A 21,250-nucleotide genomic window follows, 5' to 3' on the forward strand; every position below is an offset into this window, starting at 1 on the left:
CAGTCACGTTTGTCAGTTTGTCATGACTGTGGCATGTTGGTACTCAGGAAACGGGCTAGAGTCTAGGACAAGAAGCCAGAAATGTTGATCTGAGAACCATCTTGTTGAAGATAGATATTAGCACCATACAGCACCCAAGGAGTTAGGCTGCTCCCCTCACCTCGCCTGAGGACATTTTGCACTTCACCTGCCCCTCTGCCCAGCAACCCAATAGGAGTGACCCCCCCCCATTGTCTTTGGTAAGGGGGTGGCTCAGTGTGGCATGAGGGTTGCAGTTTGGGCACTTGGTTTCTAAAAGGTTTGATCACTGGTCTTAGCTAATAGTCCAGTTTCAAGTAGCCATATCTCTAACCCCTTCCTTTCTTGGGACTTCTTTTCTGAAATCTAGAGAAACTCTTGAGGTTTTCCCCTTAGATCCATAACCAGAAAATAAATTGTGTGCCGAAAATTTATTAGCAGAGTCACCAAAAAGTAAAACAAAGTCTCCAAACCAAAAACAATAGGTTTATTGAGAGAGGGCGGTCTCACAATAAAGCTCGGCTCTGGTCAAGACCGGAGACCCCAAGCCTTGTGAGTGACCCCCTAATATGCCAAACTGATGCTAAAATGGACAGGTTTATAACTGCCAAAAAGTCAACATATAATCTACGGTACTTTGAAAAACATAACTTTAGCAATGTAAAAATAAGGGTCAGCAACTGTAAAAGTAATGTGGCTATAAAAACATTACCTAAGGAATCAGGTCAGCAAATGTAAGTTATAGTATCATAAAATTACACTGAGCACATATATCATCCCCAAATAGCAAAATAAGAGTTTACCGGAGCGAATTAAGCAGGATATAAATCTACAGAAGGTCACCCAAAAAGCCACCCAGGGTGGGACCTGGTGCCTATTCTTGTTCAAGCAAGATGCTCAAATACATTCACTCTGCTAACAATGATTAACAATGCTAAAGCTATAATTTTAATTAAATCTTAAGATTGGCTATAAAACAATCATAGGGTGGGTAGGGGATTTCTCCCTCTGGGGAGAAAATAAGTTCCTCTGCTTGAATAATAGAGGATCTCCTTTAGGGTGGGCCAAAGTCAGATCCCTTGAAGGGATTGACCTTAAATGCATCATGATTCTAGTGGGGTAGGTAGGGAAAGCTATCTGAATAAGAATTACTGTTAGATTCTTCCTTAACACCCATAATCCTGTACTTAAGTCTTCTTTTGTCCTTATCTACCATTCCCACCTTTCCAAAGGTCTTTTCTGAGAAAAGTCTAGGAAGGGCTTTAGAGAAAATTCACATTTCTTAGTATTTCTAGAGAAAATTTTATATATGCTTCCACTACAAAGTCTCCTTGAGAGAAGATAGGATTGGCCTCATCAGCTATTAACTTGGGAAATAATTTTGAAGACAAATCTCTCTTAAAATCAATTATTTATTGAGAAAGAAAAGAGAAGCATTGATGTGGGGCTAAGCCCTCCTAGCAGAAGAAACTGCCCACTGGGGGGCTGGGTAAAACCACAAGCAGGAATGGGATGATGGGCTTGTGATCACTTTGTGCAGAGGGCTGAATGTCTGAGCGACTCCCGATTAGTTCCTGAAGAGGACTTGGAGGGCAAGATGCCTTTAGGGTTCCTTCTTTAGGGTATCAGGTTGGGCCTTGTCCAACTGCTCTACATCAGGGCTGTTTCTGGAATGGGAGCCATGGGCCTCGGCTGCTGGAGTTTGGGGGATTCAGTGCATTCCTTTCAGCCATACTTTATGTGATTGAGTACTATTTAAATATTTTCAATACCACACAGCCAATCAGTCGGTTAACATTTACTAAACACCTCCTGTATGCCAAGACTAGGGATACAAATATGAAAAGGGAGCAAAATCCCTGTCCTCGAGAAGCTTACAGTCTGATGGGGAACTTCATAATCGTCCCTCAACAAAGTGTCTCCTCTCCCCCCAGCCCCCACCCCTTAGAATCTGGCTTCTGCCCTTATTCCACTGAAACTGTTTGTTCAAGTGACCAAATCCAATGGCCTCTTCTCAGTCCTCATTCTCCTTGACTTCTCTGCAGCCTTAGAAACTGAGTGTCTCCACTTTGATGCTTTCTTTTTCTCTCCTGGTTCTCCGATCTCTGACCTCTATCTCTTTGCTGGATCCTCTTCCAGGTCCTCCCCACCCCCCAACCACAGGTGTCCCTCACAGTTCTGCCCTGAACCACCTTCTCCTTCCATACCACTTACCTGATGACCTTAACAGCTGCCAGGGACTGACTTGCCACTTTGGATTCCCAAATCTGCCTTTCCTGCCCCAGTCTAGTCTCTCTGCTGACCCCCAATCTCACATCTCTGGTACTTTTCAGACATTTCAAATTAGCTGTTCAGAAGACATCTTAAACATGCCCCAAACGGACATCACCTTTCTTTCCCCCAAAACCCTTCCTTTTTACTAGAGGGCACCACTATCCTCTTAGCGGGGTCAACCCAGGCATTATCCGGGACTCTTCATTGTTTCTTACCCCTCCCCATCCAAACTGTTGCCAAGGTTCGTCCATTTTAGGTTTTCATCAACTCTTGAATACTGCTCCCCCTTTCCTCTGACGGCCTACCTCAAGCCTCTCCCCACTCCTGTCCATCCTTCATTCTGCCACCAAAAGGATTTTCCTAAAGTGCATCATCAGTGTCCACACACACACAAAGTAACCTTCAGAAGCTCCCTGTTGCCTCTAAGACCAAATAGAAAATGCTTTGCTTGGCATTTGAAGGCCCCAATCGCCTAGTCCCCATCCTATTTTTCAGTCTTCTTACACATTAGGCCCATCATATACTCTACAACCCAGTGACACTTCCTCCTGGTTGTTCGTCTAAGACCCTCCATCTCTTGGCTCTGGGTACTTGCTCTGGGCATCTTCTGTGCCCAAGCTGCTCTCCTGAACCTGACCTCTGACCTTCCTGGCTTCTTTTAAGTCCTAACCGAAATCGCACCTTCTACAGGAAGCCTTCCCCATGTTGGTTATTTTCACTTTATCCTGTATATAGTTTGTATAGATGTTTCCATGCCTCTCCTCTCTTAAACTGTGAGCTCCTGGAGGGTGCAGACTGTTTTTTGCCTCCCTTTGGATCCCCAGAACTTAGCACATAGTTGCTTAATAAATGTTGATTCTCCAAAGGTCTTCAGGGCAGGAAGGGCACACAACCATTTTACAGCAGAGTGACTGGTAAGTCGGCTCGGAAGGGGCAGTGCCATCCCCAGTCTGAGTGTCACAGCCATACATATATGCAGCCCCCGTGAAGGCCCACAACAGACCATCTCGGCCCTAGAAGGGATCTCAGAATATCCCAAGAGCACCCTTGAGAATGTTGAAGGACCCCACAAAGGGGGAGATGGCTGCCCCCTAAGGGACATCAGGTCAGGATGGCTCTTAAAAGTGTTTCCCTTCCATCAGGAGGAAATCACTGTCCTTTTCACCTTTACCCACTGAACCTTGTTACTTCTTCTGGGGCTAGACCAAATAGGTTCCTACTCCCACTTCCCTATGATGGCTCATTTCATATTTGCATGTTCCCCCTTCTTGGGTCTGCCCTCCTGGATCCTCCCACTGATCTGGAAGGGCATGGATCACCCTCCTGTCCTTCCACCATGGTTGGGAGTCTTTGTTCATGCTCTGAGGCTTCAGTCCCACTTGGCTTCCAGAGCCCTTGTAGCCAGTTGGCCATCTCTATTGTCAGACAGTGCTAGGTAACCACCTATGAGAGATTCAGCCCTGGCCTTGGGTTTCCTGATCATTTCTCTAGAGCTGGAAAGGAGTCCACAACCCTCTCCTCTGACCCCATCCCACAATTTACCAATGGGGAAACAGTTCCAGGGAGGTTGACTTGCCTGAGGTCTCGGACATAGTCTTGAACCCTTGAAGCTCTTCCCTGCTTTCCCTACAGCTTCTCTCCTTCCGTTTCTCACCCTCTCCAGACTCGGAGATAGGCTGCCCCAATCCCTGGTGACCTTCCCCAGTCTTGTATTGTTACCTCTGTCTCAGCTCTGCCCTTTCTTTCCCTTCCCTCGATCATCATAAGCTGACTTAGGAAGAGGTGATTCCAAGTGTTTATTCACCCAGCTTAGAGGGTATAAGCCAATTCAGGCAAGCACACACTCTGCTCTTCCCCCAGAGTCCTCATCAGCAAGGGATGTGGTTTCTGTTATGTGCTTTGCAAACCCTACAATCCCATATAAATGTCTGCTATTTAATTTATATATATTATTATTATTATTATTAATTACTGGAGACAGCAGGGTGGCTCAGTGGATAGAGTGAAGAAGACCCAAGTTCAAACTGGGCCTCAGACATTTACCAGCTGTATGACCCTGGACAAGTCACTTCACTTCCATTTGCCTTAATCCCCTGGAGAAGGAATGGCAAACTGTTCCAGTTCCAGTACCCTTGCTAAGAAAACTACATGGCCAGTATTGTCGGGCTGTGGTCCGGAGGATGATGAAGAGCCAGATGTGACTGAACCACAAAAATATTACTTATTTGTCAGTCCTGTCTTCTAGGCCACTTCCCAGGCCAGGGCTCCTTCCCATCTCCACATCAGATCGTCCTACTCAACATTTAGGGCACCTTCCTCTTCCGGATGGTTCACCTGAGCCCAGAGGAGTGCAGGGCTTCACCCACAGTTACTTGGACCCCTTAGACTCCAGCTAGTACAGCAGAAGAGTCTGGATTCAGTGGGTGCAGCTCCCGGCAGTGGGCCTCGAAGACAAGTCAGAATCCCCATCTTCCATCAGGGCTGGGGCTGGCATACGGCACAGGGCTGAGGATTGAGGGAGCACTAATGATAGGGGAGGGATGAGGGCTGGAGATGGTGATTTGTGAGTCATCTTCATAGAGACGATCATGGAACTGGAGAAGCCAGTGAGAGAAGGCACAGGAAAGAGCCCTGGGATACACCCAGGATTAGGGGGCTGAGCATGGGCTTCCATGATGAATCAGCAAAGGAGACTGAAAAGGAGAGGTCAGCTAGGTAGGAGGAAACCCAATAATAAAAAGCTGGGGAGGGAGGGAGGGGGCAGGAAGGCAAATCCTGCCAAGGGACATTGGAAACGTGAGCAATGAGAAAGGCCTTTGGGTGTTAAGTCCACTGGAAGGCTTCCTTCAAGGGCCCCAGTAATCTTTTAATTGCTTTGGAAACAGTCATTTCTGTTGATTGGTAGGGCCACCCAGAATTGCAAAGGGATGAGAAGTGGTGAGAGCTCTGTAGGCATGAGCATCAGGTGAGGGTGGCTTATGCCAATGCAGAGACATGGGAGATGGCCGGGTATGTTCCTCAAACAGCTGAGACATGGCCTGAGAGAAAGAGGAGCATGAAGGGATTTCGGATTTTGTGGAGGCCTTAAAATGCCAGGTTGACGAGTTTGTAGTTTATCCTTGAAGCCTTCCCTGGAGAGGTTTGGAGCAGGAGAGTGAAATGGTCACATCTGTGCCATGACTAGATGATTTTGATGCTGTGTGAAGGGTGACCCAAAGAAGGGAAAGCTGGGGAGCCCAGAGCCTCTATTAGAAGTCAGAGGTGCTCCGAGAACCTGAATGAGAGGTGGCCAGGCACGTGAGTGGAGTAAAGGCTGGTAGAACAAGGAAGACATGATCCCTGATTAAGTATGGAACATCCAGGAATGAGAGGAGTCCACCAGGATATCCAGGTTACGAGTCTGGGTGCTGGGAAGATGGTAGGACCCTCGAACGAGGGGAGTTGGAGGAAAGAGAATCTTTTGAGCACAATAAATTTGAGATGCCCACAGGATGGCCGGCAGATGTCAGTAACGTGGGACTGGAGCTCAGAAGAGAAGAGAGATCTGGCAGTCATCTGCAGTGAAATGGTGCTTGAACCCATGAGAGCTGATCAAGTCACAAGATGGGGGCCGAGACAGTGTCCTAGAGAGCACCCACCCTTATAAGGCATAAGGTGAGTGATAAGGCTGCCAAGAGAGATCGGTGTGGTGGCGCAACAATTGGAATTCCTGAGAGGTGCTATTTCTTAATTTTAAGTTTATTTGTTAATTGAGTACTCGAGAAAATTTAAACTAGCCAGTTGACTCCATAACCTGAGCAAATGCCAAAGAGCAGAGTGGGGCAGAAGAACAGGGCCAAAGACCCCCAATCCCTCCCCTGGGCAGCCCAAGACATCTCTCAGCAGTAAATAGCCACTGAGATAGACTTAGAGACACCCACAGACCTTTTCCTGGGCTACCACACTAATCTCCAGTGGGTCAGGGTTTACCCTGCTCTATTCTTTCATCCTTTAAGATCTAAACAAAAGAAGAAAGGTCCCAATCCAAATTCATGGCTTAGAGGAGAAATTGTTTCCTCCTGACCTTAAAATCAGACTGTTTTGGGGGGCTAAAGGGGGAATTATTTCACAAACAGTATTACAATTCAATATTAATTGTCCACAGTCGGAAGGAGAACCAGGAGAGACCAATGCACAGCCTCTGTGGTAGGAAAATGGGCTAGTCAGGAGTATCAGCAGCTGCCAAGGAGGAGTCAAGGCAGGTATGAACCAAGAAGAGCCCATTGAGGTGCTGGGAGAAAGCTTGGGGGGGCTGGGGGTAGCCAGGGCCCAGAAGGAGCCAGGAAGTGAAGGCCTTTGCCAGGGAGCCAGTGGGCTGCTTGAGCTGGTGAGATCAAAGGAAGGGTTTGTAATGATGGGGTGGAGTCCTGTGTAGACAGTGGAGGAGGTCTAGAGAGAGCAAAGACGGAGCTTCCTCTTTGGGAAGGCCTGGAAGATCCCAGTCAGCTTCCCAGGGATCCGGCATCTTCTCAAAGCCTATCCAGTGCATTGTTGCCTTCTCTTACTCGGGATCACACTGCCAGAAAAAATGGACCTTACCCAGCCATGCTGCTCCGGAAGCTTTCCTGTCCCAAGCCTAGATCTGCCCCCACCCTTGGCAGCTCTGTCCTCTGGCATCACAGCCTCATAGATGCAGGAAGGTCATCTAATCCAGCTCCCTTTCTGCCGAGGAAAATCTGGGAGGCGAAATGATTTCCCCTGAGATCACCCAGGAGGACGGTGACAGGCCAGGCTTCGAGCCTGGGTCTCCAACCTCGAATCCAAGAACGAATCTGACTCGTCCTGCACTTGGCATCCCTTTAGGTACTTGAGAGACGACTCCTCAGAAGCCAGGGCTCCCGGTGCTCGTCTAAACCACTTCTTCCTGGAGGCCCTGGTGGGTTAGGATGGAACCCAGAGGGTGGAAGCGGAAGAGAAGGTGGCCAGAAATGGGACTTGATCACATTTTAGTCGGGGAAATGGAGACCCTGCTGGGAGGTGAGGCTCAGGTGACGTGGGGAAATGGAGGTCCCAAGAGAGGAAGTGGTTTGGCCCAGGCTCTTGGGGTGAGGTCTCTGTCACTCTAGCCATTGCACCATCCGGCTGCCTCTTGGACATACAGGCTCACACAGCTGGGACATGTCTAAGGCTGGATTTGAATTTGGGTCTTCTTGACTCTAGGCCCAGGACTCCTAACCACTGAACCATAGCTGCCTCAGAGCCACCCCACAAGGCCAAAGCTGGCAGGGACTTTAGAGGTGAGCAGCAGGCCAGTACACTGTCTGTCTCGGTCCAAAGGAGTCCGTTAACCTGGGCCCTGTGGCCCTCTGGGTTCTACGGGTCTCCCCAGCCTGCTGCCCACGTCCCTGCCGGCCTTGAATCTCAGAACTTCCCCAAGGGTGACCTAGGAGGACCTAGAGAGCCTCCGGGCCCAATTGTCCCATTTCCAGTTATAGAAACAGGCCCCAAGGCAGGAAGGGGTTTTCCCAGGGAGGCCTTCTTGTCTGCCCCATCTAGCTTCCACTGGCCCACAGGGGCCTCTGGTGTCTCTTGGGGGGACACTGAGGTTTTGTCCTGCCTGAGCTTCTGGTCGAAGAGAGACGCCTCGTCCTTGCCTTGGGAAGCTCCTGGCTGGAGAGGAGACAGGCCCAACGGTGGCGGCAGACAAGAGAACTACAAGGCCGAGGCTCCTACCTCCCCCCCAGCCCTCCAGCTTCTCAGCCTGTCTTGTGCTTGGCCCTGTGCCCAGAGCTGGGGATACAAAGAGGGAAGAAGACGGGGCAGCTACATAGCTCAAGATAGAGCGCCAGGCCTAAAGATGGGGGTCCTGGGTTCAAATCTACCCTCAGACACTTCCTGGCTGTGTGACCCTGGGCAAATCACAACCTCAATTGCTTTTCTGCCTTGCACTGATACTTAGTATTGATCCAATCCTGGGAGATAAGGATTTCAAAAAGGAAAGGAAGGCAGCCCCTGCCCCCAGGGCACTTACTGTCAAACCCTAGAAGCTGAAAAGGAGGAACCAGGGAAGGTAGGAGGTGTGGGGCCAGGGTGGGCAAGGCAGCGGGGCTGGTGCTCCACCCTCCAAGGAGAGGGGCTGGGGCTGGGGGAGAAGCCAGAGTGTCAGGAAGACACAGGTCTAAGCAATGGTTACTAAGAAGCCCTGACTCCTGGGGCGCCCCAAGCACGGACGGTGTCTCGACAGGGGTTAGGGAACAGATTGCAGCCCCCCTCCTTTGGCCTCCCCTTTCTTGGCCGAGTGTCCCAGCATCCAGAAGTGGGTGATCACCGCAGAGGCCTCCAGTGTTCCTCCTCCTGTTGGATCTTATTTAAACCACACAATGAGCTTCCCAAACTACTGGAGAGGAATCCTTCCAAGTGATCAACAACTGCTGAAGCTTCTTACAGGCCAGCTCAGCTCTTTGTGGAAAGCGACTGCTTTTTGGCTTGGATTTGTAGGGTTTCTGGCACCCAGGAAGTGCTTAATGAGTTCTCTACCTGTCCGTCCATCCATCCCGTGTATCGTCCTATCTGCACATCATCTATCATTCACCCAATACTGATCGCTCACCTCAACTCTTCATGACTTCATTTGGGGTTTTCTTGAAAGAGACTGTGGTTTGCCATGTACTTCTCAGCGCCTGTCACAGATAAGGAAACTGAGGCAAACCGGGTTAAGGGACTTGCCCAGGGTCACACAGCTAGTAAGTGTCTGAGTGTGGACTGAAACTATAAGCCCGGCCTTCCTCACTCCAGGCCCAGCTCTATCAATTATCTGTCCATCCATCCATCCACCTGATCCCTCTGCCCCGGTATTAACGACATCCCTGCACTCCGGACACTTAAAGGCTCACAGCAGAATGCTGCAGCCACATCCACATGCATTTGTTGGGCGTGCTGTGTGCTGGAGATGCCAAGGACAAACCTCCATTAAGCAGGAAGAGAGAGATCAGTCATACAGTTGAACCCTGCTCTTTTCCTGCAGGGCAGCTCAGTGGCACAGTGGAGAGGGGGCTGTGGCTGGAGTCGGGAACACTCCTCTTTCCGGGTTTCAAAACGCTGACTGGCTTCTGAGCCCAAGTCCCTGTGTGCCTCAGTTTCCTCATCTGTGAGAGTTGGTGAGGGAAATGACAAACCTCTCCAGTCTCTTTCCCCAGAAAACAGGGTCAGGAAGAGTCGACAGGACTCAACAATAAAACTTTACTGGGGGGTGGGGGGGAATGATTTTGGCAAAGCAGAAAGGCCTTTCCCAGTCAACAGGTAAGTAGCTGTTAAGGGGTGCAGTGTGCCTGGCCCTGGGGACAAGTGTACCAAGAATGAAAGGATCCCTCTTCCCTGGCAGCCTGCAAATGGATGGGAGAGCCAGCAGAAGCAGACAAGAATAAATGCACCCATCTCCAGAGCAGCTGGGGCTCGGAGGGCCACAGGGCTCTGAGTGGCACAGCTGGCCTTACTTCTGGGATTACTTCATTTTGCTCTCCTGGCACCCCTCCCTTCTCTCTGGGGGATGGCCTTGCCAGCGGGCCTGGGCAATCCAGTGCTATATTAGCATTATGCACTATTATTCTTCCTACATTCAGTGCAGGCTAAAGGGACAGGATCTGGGCTGGTGGCCAGAGCACATTGGTGGTCCAACCTGCAGTGCTGTGGCTGGCTGAATGCCCAGGTCTTGACATGCTCTGGGCAGGGGTAGGAAGTCACAAGGATGGAGGCCATGACCCTGTTGGTGGGCAGCCAGGACTGAGGAAGTGAAGGGTGGACACAGGCAACCACTGCAGGAAGGCTGCCCCGTATTCCTGGGAGCGAGGAAGGCCTGGAAGCCTGTTCAGGGGACAGGTGCCAGGCCAGACATCAGGTCGAAGGGGTGAAGGGGCTGATGGGAGAATTGGGCCAAAGAATACCGGAGCTCAACCCCCTCATTTTACAGATGGAGAACCTGAGGCTAGGCCAAGGTCCTGTGTGTGGCAAGAAGCTGGGCCTAGAGGCCACCCACCAGCCAGGAACACTTTCTACTCTTCCCCTTACTGTCTGGGTGACCCAATGGCCCAAGCCACTCCAACTCTGACCCCAGTTTCCTTGTCTGTAAAATGGAACTATAACTTGTCCATATATCCTCACAGGCTTATTTTGCGCCAAGTCCTTTGTAAACTTCTACAGATGTTTAAAGTTCCTAGGTAGCAGGCCACCTCAGGCACTTCCTAGCTATGTGACCCTGGGCAAGTCTCTTAGCTCTATTTACCTCAGTTTCTTTATCTGTAAAATGAGCTGGAGAAGGAAATGAACATCAGTCTGGTGTCTGTACCAAGAAAACCCCAAATGGGGCCACGAAAATTTGGGAGGGAGGGTGGCCCAAAGCCCTTGGCAGATCTGCTGCGGCCAGCACATGCCCAGGGGCCCTCAGAGCCCGCGTCCCCCAACCCCTCAGGCCCCTGAGGAAAAGGGGAGCGAGACCCTAGGTGACCACCATGACGTCAGCAGCCACCTCCTCCCCATACGTCCTACCCTCGGTCCTTTACAGAGGAGGAAACTGAGTCAGGGAGCACTCCACGGCTGATGGAGTTTTAGGAGACCCTGGGGCCTTCGCTCCCGTCCGCGCTCGAGTCAGGTCGGCCGCCCGACCTTTATTTGACTTTGCATCTGACACTGTGCGCGCCAACCTTTGGCTCCAACGTCTTCTGTCCCTACCCGAGACCCCCAGCAATTGACCCTTGAGTTTCCACGTACGACACCCCCATCGGGTCCCCTTGGATCACAAGGTGACGTCATTTGTTTTTGTTCCCACGTGACTATTACCATTCCCCAGGGGTTCCGCCCCCGTTACCTCTGACCCGTCGTCTCCTCCCCTCCTTCATTGACGCCCTCCTGACTTCGTCGTAGCTTCCGCCCCTTCCGCCCGACTGAGGGTAGGGGCAGGCTGAGCCGAGCGTCTGCGCACGCGCCAAGGCTTCGACCCCTTTGTTTCAGTCTTTCTTGCCTTTACTTGGAAGCCCCGCCTCCCCCGTAGCGTCATTGTAACCGATGGACGATAACGTCACCTGATTAAATTCCGACCCCTCCCAGCGTAGGGGGTGGGACTTCGGGGAGCGGACCGCCCCGCGGACTGCGCCGGCTGCCGGCTGTTTATCTGCAGCGAGATCGGCGCTGGGGTCCGCTTGAGGGCAAGGCCGGCGCGGGACCCGGGGACCCAAGAAGGGAGGAGCAGGAGGGGCGACGGCCCTGAACGCCTGGGTCCTTACCAGGTGTAAGGCGGGGAGGCACAGGATAACGGGCGGGGTGGGTGTGGGATGGACCCAGGAGTCTGGAGGGAGAGGAGGGGTGGCCCAGGATCCCTGTGTCCTTACCTGGGGGGGGGGGGGTGGGCGTGAGATACGCAAGGCCTTTCCAGGTTGTGGAGGGAACAGGATCGCTAGTCCTTACTAGGTTAGGGAAGGGCAGAATACTTGGCCCTGCGGCCGGGAGGGGGACCGGGTCCCTAGGGGTCATCGGCAGGTTGGGGTGGGGACAGAACACTTGGGGCCCTGCCAGGTAAGGGAGGCAGGACCTCGGGAGCCTTACCAGGTGTGTGTCGGGGAGAGGGACAAACAGGATGCCGCCTGGATGCCTGGGTCATTGTCAGGTGTGGGGAGGGGAACAGGATGCCTCTGGCCATGTCAGGCGTGAGGGAGGAAGGGACGGGGGACCTGGGTCATTGCTGGGTGTGGGAGGCTAGAATACCTAGGTCTTTGCCAGATTTGGGGTGGGGGGACAGGACTTCTGGGTCCCTGTGAGAGGAGGGAGGGGGGGACAGGATGCCGGAGTTTGTGACAGGTGGAGGATTGACTGTCCAGTCCAGAGGTTGGAATCTGGGCGCCGAGTTCCTAGGAGGAAGAAAGAAGTGGGGGGGGAGTTCATTACCTTGAGACAGAAGGGTTCCCATGGCTGAGAAAGCTGGCGTTGGCTCCAGAACCCAAGCCGATTTTCGCTGGGAAAGATGAAAGCCTTCTCTGCCTGGGTCCTGAATAGGCAGGAATCCTGGCCCCTGGGGTGTTCCGTGGAGGGGGGGGGGGGGGGTGAATGAGGACTGGAGATGGGGCAGGCTGGGGTCTGAGGTGCCAGGGTGATGAACTGGCCTCTCAGCTCTTCTATGCTAGTCCCCTTGGGGAGTGATGAGAGGAGGGAGCCGGGGCTGTTCTGGGATTTGGCTCTGGAGAGCTCTAAGGGCTGAGACGAAGGATAAGGATGGCAAACGGGAGCCCTGAGCCCTACTGGAGAGATGTTTGGGCCCTGGGGACCTAGCCAAGGGACCGGTCCAGGGATGGGAACGCGGGGACCCTGTCTCCAGAAGGCGCAGAAATTGGAAGGCTGAGGATTTGGGCACTAAGCCTCAAGGAATTGAGATTTGATTCTCCATGCCAGAATGCCAGGCAGACAGATGGAGGAAATCGCCGGGGTCGGGGGGGGGGGGGGACAAGAAGAGGGCTCGGGATGAGGTGAGGGACCAGGGTCCCAATCACCTGGTAACCCCTCTCTCCCCCTCCGTAGCCCCAGCCATGCCTCCCCCGCGGGGTGACGTGACCGCCTTATTCCTGGGTCCTCCACGTTCGGGAAAATCGGAGCTCATCGCCGCGCTCCGGGAGGCTCCCGAGGCCTGGCATGAGGAGACCCGCGTCCCTGCCCTCTACCCTGCGGGCCCCGGGCTCTTCCTGGGCGAACTAAGCTGCCCGCCTGCAGCGCCCGAACCCTGGGCAGCCGAAGCTGACGTGCTAGTGCTGGTCTGGGGGCCCCGGGGCGGGAATGAAACCGAGGACGGGGCTGAGTCTCTGCCCGAGGGGCTGGGGGCGGCTGGGCGGGCGGCCCTGGCCCGTGGGGCCCCCCTGTTAGCTGTATGGAGCCGTGGTCCCAGGAACGGGAACGCCAAGACCCCGGAGGAACCTGAAGACCTGGAGCAGCAAAGGAAGAAGGCAGCAGCCCAACTGGCCGCCGCAGGGCTGGGGGCGGCGCCGCTTTATGTACTCAGCCGGCCTGGGCCCCAGGGAGCTGACCTGGCTAGGCTGCGGGAGGCGCTCCATGACCGGGGGGCGGCCCTGGAGGGGTAAGTGAAAGACGAGCCCGAGGCCTGAGCGCCTCTCAACTCCCTAATGGGGCCCTGCGGCGTGAGGTCGGCTGCCTCCAGGCACGACAGGCAATTTAGGAGGGGGAGGGGGCAGTTAACCGGGAGGATGGCAGGCCCCAGAGGAGAGCATCCCTGGGAGGGAGGGGGCGGGCTGCACCCCAAACGGCTCGCGCTGACCCCAGGCTTTCTGTGCCCCCTCTTCCAGGCTGCTACCTCCCGCCCAGGAAGGCTTCGAAGTGGTGGGGGGCGCCGAGCTGGACGCGGTGCGCGAGGCTTTCGAGGCCGGCGGCCTGGAGGCTGCCATGACGTGGCTGCGCTCTGGCCTGGAGCGCCTGGGCAGTGCGCGGGTGGACCTGGCCGTGGCCGGGCCCGAGGCCTCCGCCGTCATCGGATCCCTTCTGGGCCAGGACCTCGAGCCCGCTCCCTCAGCCCCGGGGCCGGCCCCCTACCCCGCCCCGGAGCGACCCAACGTGGTCCTCTGGGCTCTGCCCCACGCCTCCGCCGCGGACCCCGAGCCTCACGCTCACTACGACGCCCTGCTGCTGGCAGTGTCGGGACCCCCAACGGCTGCCGACGTGGCCCTCGGGAGGGCGCTGGTGGGCGGCAGCACCCCGCTCTTCTTCGTGCGGACCGACGGAGGCGGCGGCGAGCCCGAGCCCGTAGAGGGGTCCGGAGCGGCGGGGGCTGGGGAGGACGAGGGCTGGGAGGTTCTGGGTGCGGATGAGGCCCGGGAGCCGCCGCCGCTACCAACGGCCTTCCCCCTGCGCCCGGGGGGCTTGGCGGGCCTGGAGGCCGCGCTGAGGCGGGCACTGGCCCGGGCGCAAGGGACGGCTCTGCTGCTGGCCCTCCCCCCCACGTCCCCGCAGACCGCGCGGGCCAAGGCTGACGCACTGCGGGCAGGCGCGTGGCGCGCGGCGCTGCTGGCCAGCGTGGCCGCCGCTGCCTCCCCGGCCCCTGGCCTGGGCCATGCGTGCGACGTGGCGCTGCTGCGGGGCCAGCTGGCGGGCTACCGGCGTGCGCTGGGGCTGGAGGCGGCCTCCGTGGCGCGGCGAGAACGTGCTCTTGGCCTGGAGGCCGGCACGCTGGCGGGCCGCGAGCGCTCGAGGCTGGCGCGGGATGGCGCTGCCCGCGGAGAGGTGGAAGCGCGCCTGCGGGTCTGGGCGGGGGAGGGCACCGCAGGGGGAGCCGCCCTGGGCGCGCTTTCCTTCCTCTGGCCCGCGGGCGGCGCCGCTGCCACGGGGGGCCTGGGCTACCGTGCTGCCCACGGCGTGCTGCTGGAGGCCCTGGACGAGCTGCAGGCGGACGCCGAGGCTGTGCTGGGCCCGGGCCCGGAGACGGAGTAACGGGATGCATGAGTAGGGTCTGGGGCCCCTCGGACTCCTGGGTCTCAGCGGGAAGAGGAGGCAGCCAGGACGCCAAAGGGCTGCCTTTACCTGAGGTGCTGCGGGACAAACGGAAGAGACGGGCTGCCCGGCCTGCGACAACTCCCCCGCGTATGGCTCTCCGGGGGCGGCCGCGGGGTGCAGTGGGAATACAAGGGATGCAGGGAGCGGTGGACCTGCAGGTGCCTTTATTGATGCGGTGGGGTGGGGGTGGGCTAAGGAAGGGGGTCCTCTGGCGAGATCGAGTCTCCACGGAAAAGGGGGAGGAAACGGGCCACACCGGCCCGGAAGCTGGCATCATGCCGTGCCTCCCCCCACCCCCAGCTCGGCCTGCGGCAGGCCTCCCAGATCACCAGCTTCCGGCCTCCAAGAGCGCATCTAGTCCAGACTGTACCTGGACGGGAATCCTGCCACCACGTGGTAGGGCAGCCATCCTTCCCAGAGGGAGCACCGAGGATGGAGAGCTCATTCCCTCCCAAGACAATCCGTCCAACTCTTGGCTAGCAGGGGGGCTTGGCCACAGATCTGGTGGGTTTTTAAATAAATATTTTGATAGCATTTCAAGATAATTTCCTGTTCGATCCTGGTGGTTAATTTCTGCATTGTTAACCCCTTCCCTTCCCTCTTAGAGTCAATACTGTATGTTGGCTCCAAGGCAGAAGAGCGGTCGGGGCTAGGCAAGGGAGGGAAGTGGCTTGCCCGGGGTCACCCAGCTAGGAAGTGTCTGAGGTCATATTTGAACCCAGGACCTTCCCTCTCTGGGTCCCCATCCACTGAACCACCCAGCTACCCCTTAAGTCTCTGCATTTTAAAAGGGGCCAGGAGATCATGAAGCGGCTTTAAAAAGGAGTTAGTTTCTCCTAAATTGAGCTGAATTCTGTGCCTCCCCCCCATCCTGAAGGAGGCAAGCAGCTCTGCCAGGACTGACCAAGACCCCCATCACTGGCTTGCTAAGCCTTGCCCCATTCCCTGGTCCCATGATGCTTCAGGACGATCTTCCAAAGCCCCCTCCCTTCTCCTACGCTCTAGTCAAGGCAGCCTGGCCTGCGCTTGTGTCCCACCCAAGGAGGAAACTGAGCTCTTGCCCGAGTCCGTTCAGCCTGCTGTGCGCCATCCTCCCAAAGCCCTGCAGCCATTGTCCCCCAGCCTGGCACCAGCATCTCTGGTGCGGATCTGGGCTCCGTGTGCCTTGTCTTCTCCAGCTCACTTTACTCCTGAGCAGAGGCCGACAGGGCCACACCTCGCCCAGCCCAGGATCACACCGCTAGTCTGAGGCTGGATTTGAACTCGGGTCTTGTAGCCTACCAGGCCTGTTGGCATCTGGGAAGTATGATTGATGTCTTGCTATTGTACTACCAGACACATGGGCAGACCCCTTGAGGTTAAAGGGACAGTCCTGGGCACTAGCAAAGGACGGGCACCTTCCTGGGCTGGGTCTTGGGCAAGGTCATTAACAAAGCCGGCACTTTCGCTCCAGCACACTCATTTGCAAAGCGTGGGTTGGATTTAGCGCCATCCATTCAACCAGAACTAAGCCCTGGGCTACGTCGGGATTCCTTGATCCCCTCCCAATCCACATCGGGATAAGTGCCGGGCTGAGGGCGCCCCTCCCGCCGGAGGATTCCTGCATCCTCCAGTTCCTCCTCCCAGCTCTCCCCTTATCTTTCCCAGCGACGCTGGCGCCCACCTGTTTCTTATCTGGGAATTCCGCGTTTCCTTGTTTCTCAGGGGTTCCTTTTCAAAGGAAAGCCTTATCGGCTGAGCGCCCTCCCCATATCAATTCACTTGTCTCCGAGTCTCTCCAGCTACAACCCACAAAGGGAAATTACGCAGCGAAGGCCGGCCGGATTGTGGTGGGTCTTCCCGACTCCCTTCAACCCGCCATTCTCTCTCTCTCTCATTTGACAATCAAACTCCTGGGGAGGAAACCCCAAAGGCCAGCTGCACCCGCTCCTGTGCGGCGCCCTTCTGTCTCCTGCTTCCTCCCGCCTCCGCCGGGGCTGCTTCTCTACAGCTAAGACTGAGGCTGTTCTCAGAGATCCCATTGGATCCCGGCTCCGGTGGGGGCTTCCGCCTTGTCCTCCCCCCCTCAGATTTGCCACTGACTCTTAGCGCCGGATCCAGTGGCCATTCTCCTCCCTGTGGGCTTGCTGGGCATCCCTCCCCTCATTCAACGCCTCCGTGTCCTTGGCTGGATCGGCACCCAGATCCACCACCCTCAGGGCTCCGTCCTGGGTGCTCCCCCAGACTCTACCCAGCCCGCCCTGCCCTCTCGCATCCCGAATCTCCAGCGGACGTCACCAGATCCAAAATGGAGCCTCTCCCCATTGCTGTAAGCACGTGAGGAGTCCCCCTAGATTCCTCCCTATCCCTCCCCCCATCCAAGCTTCCCCTGCGCAGCATCCCCTGCCTGTGCCCCCTTCTCTCTGTCCACCCTGCTGCAGTCGGCCTGCCTGGGGTCTCGCCCCACTTGAGCCACCAAAGGGGTTTAAAAAAAGATGGAATATTAAATTGAAATACTATGTATTGGCTCCAAGGTAGAAGAGTGGTAAAGGCTAGGCAATGGGAGTTAAGTGACTTGCCCAGGGTCACACAGCTGGGAAGTGTCTGAGGCCAGATTTGAACCCAGGACCTCCCATCTCTAGGCCTGGCTCTCTATCCACTGAGCCACCCAGCTGCCCCAAAGGGATTTTCTTAAAATAGAGATCAAATCATCACATCCTCACTCAATCCCACCAGCTCCCCATCGCCTCCAGGATTCAAAAATCCTTTTAAAGTCTGGCATTCCAAGCCCTCTCCCACCCCGCCACCTTCCTAGTCTTCCACCCAGTGGGACGCTGACCCGCCTTCTCCAGCTCTGGGGGTTCTCTCCATCCCCCCCCCTCTGCCTCCCGACCTCGAAGTCCCCCTTTCTGCTGGCAGCCCTCTATAATCCCAGGCCTTCCCTGCTCTTCCTTCGCCCCTGGCAGCCCTGGGTGAAGCTTGCTTGGGCCATGCGCACCTTAGTTTGCTCCTTTCTCCTCCCTTAGATCATGAGCTCCTCGAGGGCAGGCATTGCCTTTTGCCTCATTTTGTAGCCTCAGCATGTGGCACTCCACCCAACTCTGATCTCATTTGAACCTCACAACTGCCTTGGGAGGCAGGTGTTATCACTATCCTCATTTTACAGGTAGGGAAACTGAGGCAAACAAATGAAGTGACCTACCCAAGTTCACAGTTATCTGAGGCTGGATTTGAACTCGGGTCCTCTTGACTCCAAGCCTGACACTCTATCCATTGCACAACTAGCTTCACCTGAATGGCAAAAACTCCTTTAAGGGCTTTGCTCCCTCTACGTGAGCTCTTCCCTCCAACCCTCCCTCCCAAATCATTGGGGTGCACTTGTTTCAGTCCTACCCGATTCTTTGGGATCCCATTTGGGGTTTTCTTGGCAGAGAGACTGGGGTGGTTTGCCATTTCCTTCTCCAACTCATTTTACAGATGAGGAAACTGAGGCCAGTAGGGGGAAGTGACTCCCAAATTACCTTGTATCTGTTTGGCTTTGTTTCTAAGTCTTATTTCCAGATGGAATGTAAGCTCATCATGGGCTGGCACACAGTACACAGTAGGCATCTAATAAATGTTTATGGACTGACAGAAGTGGGTCTGGTTTTGTCTTAAAAGTGCCTTATCGGGGCAGCTGGGTAGCTCAAATCTGGCCTCAGACACTTCCTAGCTGTGTGACCCTGGGCAAGTCACTTGACCCCCATTGCCTAGCCCTTACCACTCTTCTGCCTTGGAGCCAATACACAGTATTGATTCTAAGACAGATTATAAGGGTTTAAAAAAAAAGTGCTTTATACAGGGAGGGGGAGGAGAGGGATGGAGGGAAACTGAATTTCCAAATTTCGGGAAACTGGGGAAAAATGAAATATTCATCTTTTTAAAGTGCTTTACACTATTACTTTGTTTGAGCCTCACAATGATCCTGGAAGGTGAGCATTGTTATTATACCCGTACTGTGGATGAAGAAACTGAGGCAGACTGAAGAGAAGTGACTGACTGGGGTCATAGAGCCCGTGTCTGAGGCCAAATTTGAACTCAGGACTTCCTGCTCTAAGCACCTCCTGGCAGCTGAGCCCCTTAAGAAACATCTATTGTTGGATTGACATCACTGCCTCCGCCCAAGCCTCCCATGGAGCCTGTTAAATTGCGCTGGGCTCCAGAGAGAGCCTCCTTGGGGCTGGCCTCGGACCTGGCATCAAAGGAAACGAGGCGTGACTTGCTGGGGCCCCGGCCGGGTGGCCTCCCTTTCCAAATGGCCACAAATCAGCCCTGAAATAACAGACTCCAAAAGCTGGCTTGAAGCTTAACGTCAGGAGTCCGTCGTTCCCGGCCGAGGGAGGCTCCGATTTTCTATTCTGGGGCTACCAGAGCCCTGGAGGCGGTGATTACAGCCATGAAACCAAGAGAAGCCATTCTGGGCCAGGCAGGCACGTCCCCGTGGTCAGCACTGCGGCCTTTCCTGCAGCAATGCATGCTGGGAGAGGCGAGTCCCAGATCGGTGAACACCTCAAGAAATGAAGTCCGGGAAGGTCCAATGGCCAAGCTGCAGCGGAAATACTTTGGCCACCAAGGCTGGACTCATTGGAGCAGCCCCCGATGCCAGGCAAGGCTGGGCAGGAGGCATCGGAGAATGCCGAGGACGCTTGGGAGCGACCCAACGATGACTACAGACCTGGCCAGCATGAAGGGGGTGCCCAAGAGCTCGGTGTCTGAGGCCACTCAGGTCACAAAACCCAAGGAGTTAGCCCTCAAGAGCGTGCCCGGAGGGGTGCTCTAGTCCAGTCCCTCCAACCCTTTGTTTGGACTAATGCTTTGGGTGTTTAACCCTCACCGTCCATCCTGGAATCGATTTTGTGCATTGGTTCCAAGGCAGAAGAGGAGTCAGGGCTAGGCAGTGGGGGTGAAGGGACTTGCCCAGGGTCACACGGCTGGGAAAGCCAGACTGGAGCCCAGGATCTCCCATCGGCTAGCCTAGCTCTCTAACCACTCCCTTCCTTTCCAGTGTTCTTGTGTGCATTTCCCCTCCACTCCCTCAAGCTGGGACCTTCTATCTACTCCGGGGGGCCGGTGAGCCCCTGACAGCAAGGTTCTAACATGCTCTGAGTTCGGATCTCTCCCCAGTGGCAGGTAGAGGCCTTTCTGGTGGGGTTTCCTGTATCCTCTATCCCTTCCATTGCTCGAGTAGGTGAGGTCGAGCTGGGTGCTTGGGAGTGTGGGAGAGGAGAGGAGAGGTGTTGGGCTGCCTGCCAGGCGAAGGGCTGCAGGGCTGTTGGCTGACCTCATTGCTGGACGCCTGTGAAACCCGGCCACGCCAAGAAGTGGAATCGCCTCTGGTTGAACTGTCTCCGGAAGGTCTGAGAGCCTGACAAGCCGGGGCACGGGCTGGCCTCTGCGGTCCGTCCTCCGGCTCGGCGGCCAACCGTTCCCCGCAGATGGCTCTGCTGGCCAGGTGGTTCGAATGGCAGGCGTACCTTTGCCTAGCAGAGGACTTTGCAGGGCTCCCTGGGAGGACGACCAGAGCACTCTGGAGACCTTCCGTATCCACCGCCACAGACCCTCGGAGGCCCTGGGGTGGGGCTGTCCCTCCGTCGGGCCCCCCCAGCACAGCAGAATGGCAGAGGCTCAAAGGGCAGGGCTGGCCCCTGGGCCGAGCTGGGGGAGGGCCTTCCGAGCCCCCCTGGTGAGCCCCCCACCCAGGGAGCCCATTTCGGTCTTCTTCCAGCATGGAGGGCAGCAACCAGCCCGCAGCTGGCCAGCGCTTATGAAGGGGCTACGCCTGGCACACAGCAGGCACTCTCCTCTCCATGCCCAGAGCCCCTTCCCTCCCAGGCTCCTCCTCCTTTAGGGTCCAGCCCCAGGGCCCCCACCCCCGGCGCTGGTGCCTCCATGGGCTCTGGTAGGGGCTCCAGCCGTCCTCAGAAGGGGTTTTTCCTTCCTTGCCCCAAGCTTTGCCCATGACAGTAAATACTTAGTAGCGCTTCCGGGGCCAGCTGGGTGATTCAGTACCTAGAGATCCAGGCCTGAAGCTGGGAGGTCCTGGGTTCGAATGGGGCCTCGGCCATTCCTAGCTGGGTGACCCTGGGCAAGTCACTCCCCCCCTCGCCTAGCCTTCTTGCGGCTTGGCACAATACACAGTATTGACTCTAAGACAAGGTCTGAGGTTTAAAGACAAGAATGCTCGTTGAATGACTAACCGACGAGATCCCTGGGGTTCACTGACTTACCCAAGGTCACCTAGCCCGTCTGCCCTGCTTGGCTGACCTGGAGGCCAGCCTGGCTGGACTGACCAGCGGCTGCCCCTCGCGGTGCCTCGCCGGCTTCTGGAGGGCTCCCCGCGTAAACAGAGAACAGAGCCGAGCTCCACAGAATGCGGCGGAGTAACGGCCGGCGGTGCCGGCGCGCACCCGCTGCTCTGCGGGGG

General features: G+C 55.7%; 1 protein-coding gene and 1 long non-coding RNA gene across 3 annotated transcripts; one reads left to right on the top strand and one right to left on the bottom strand.

Moving 5' to 3' along the window:
- The first annotated feature begins 5,078 nt into the window (after nt 1–5,078).
- Nucleotides 5,079–15,353, top strand: IRGQ (immunity related GTPase Q). 2 transcript variants are annotated; one of them, XM_056796978.1, is made up of 4 exons: nt 5,079–5,946; nt 6,437–6,533; nt 12,832–13,381; nt 13,608–15,353. In XM_056796978.1, the coding sequence occupies exons 3-4, from the start codon at nt 12,840–12,842 to the stop codon at nt 14,743–14,745; spliced, it is 1,680 nt and encodes a 559-aa protein (XP_056652956.1). In that variant the 5' UTR covers nt 5,079–5,946; nt 6,437–6,533; nt 12,832–12,839; the 3' UTR covers nt 14,746–15,353. The 2 variants fall into 2 exon arrangements, with proteins under 2 accessions (XP_056652956.1, XP_056652955.1); XM_056796977.1 differs by lacking the exons at nt 5,079–5,946; nt 6,437–6,533 and adding an exon at nt 11,383–11,551.
- On the bottom strand, nt 15,224–21,182 carry LOC130454059 (uncharacterized). The gene is made up of 3 exons (XR_008911736.1): nt 21,054–21,182; nt 16,472–20,331; nt 15,224–15,309 (listed from the first exon to the last, which is right to left on the bottom strand). It is a non-coding gene; the product is annotated as an uncharacterized LOC130454059 (long non-coding RNA).
- Between the last annotated feature and the right edge of the window lie 68 nt (nt 21,183–21,250).

This window comes from Monodelphis domestica, chromosome 4 (genome assembly GCF_027887165.1).
Source record: "Monodelphis domestica isolate mMonDom1 chromosome 4, mMonDom1.pri, whole genome shotgun sequence".
In the NCBI taxonomy this organism is placed as follows: domain Eukaryota; kingdom Metazoa; phylum Chordata; class Mammalia; order Didelphimorphia; family Didelphidae; genus Monodelphis; species Monodelphis domestica.

Coding starts and splice junctions, on each gene's coding strand:
- IRGQ (XM_056796978.1), top strand. CDS start 12,840: ATGCCTCCCCCGCGGGGTGACGTGACCGCCTTATTCCTGGGTCCTCCA. Junction 13,382..13,607: donor CGGGGGGCGGCCCTGGAGGG/GTAAGTGAAAGA, acceptor CCCCTCTTCCAG/GCTGCTACCTCCCGCCCAGG.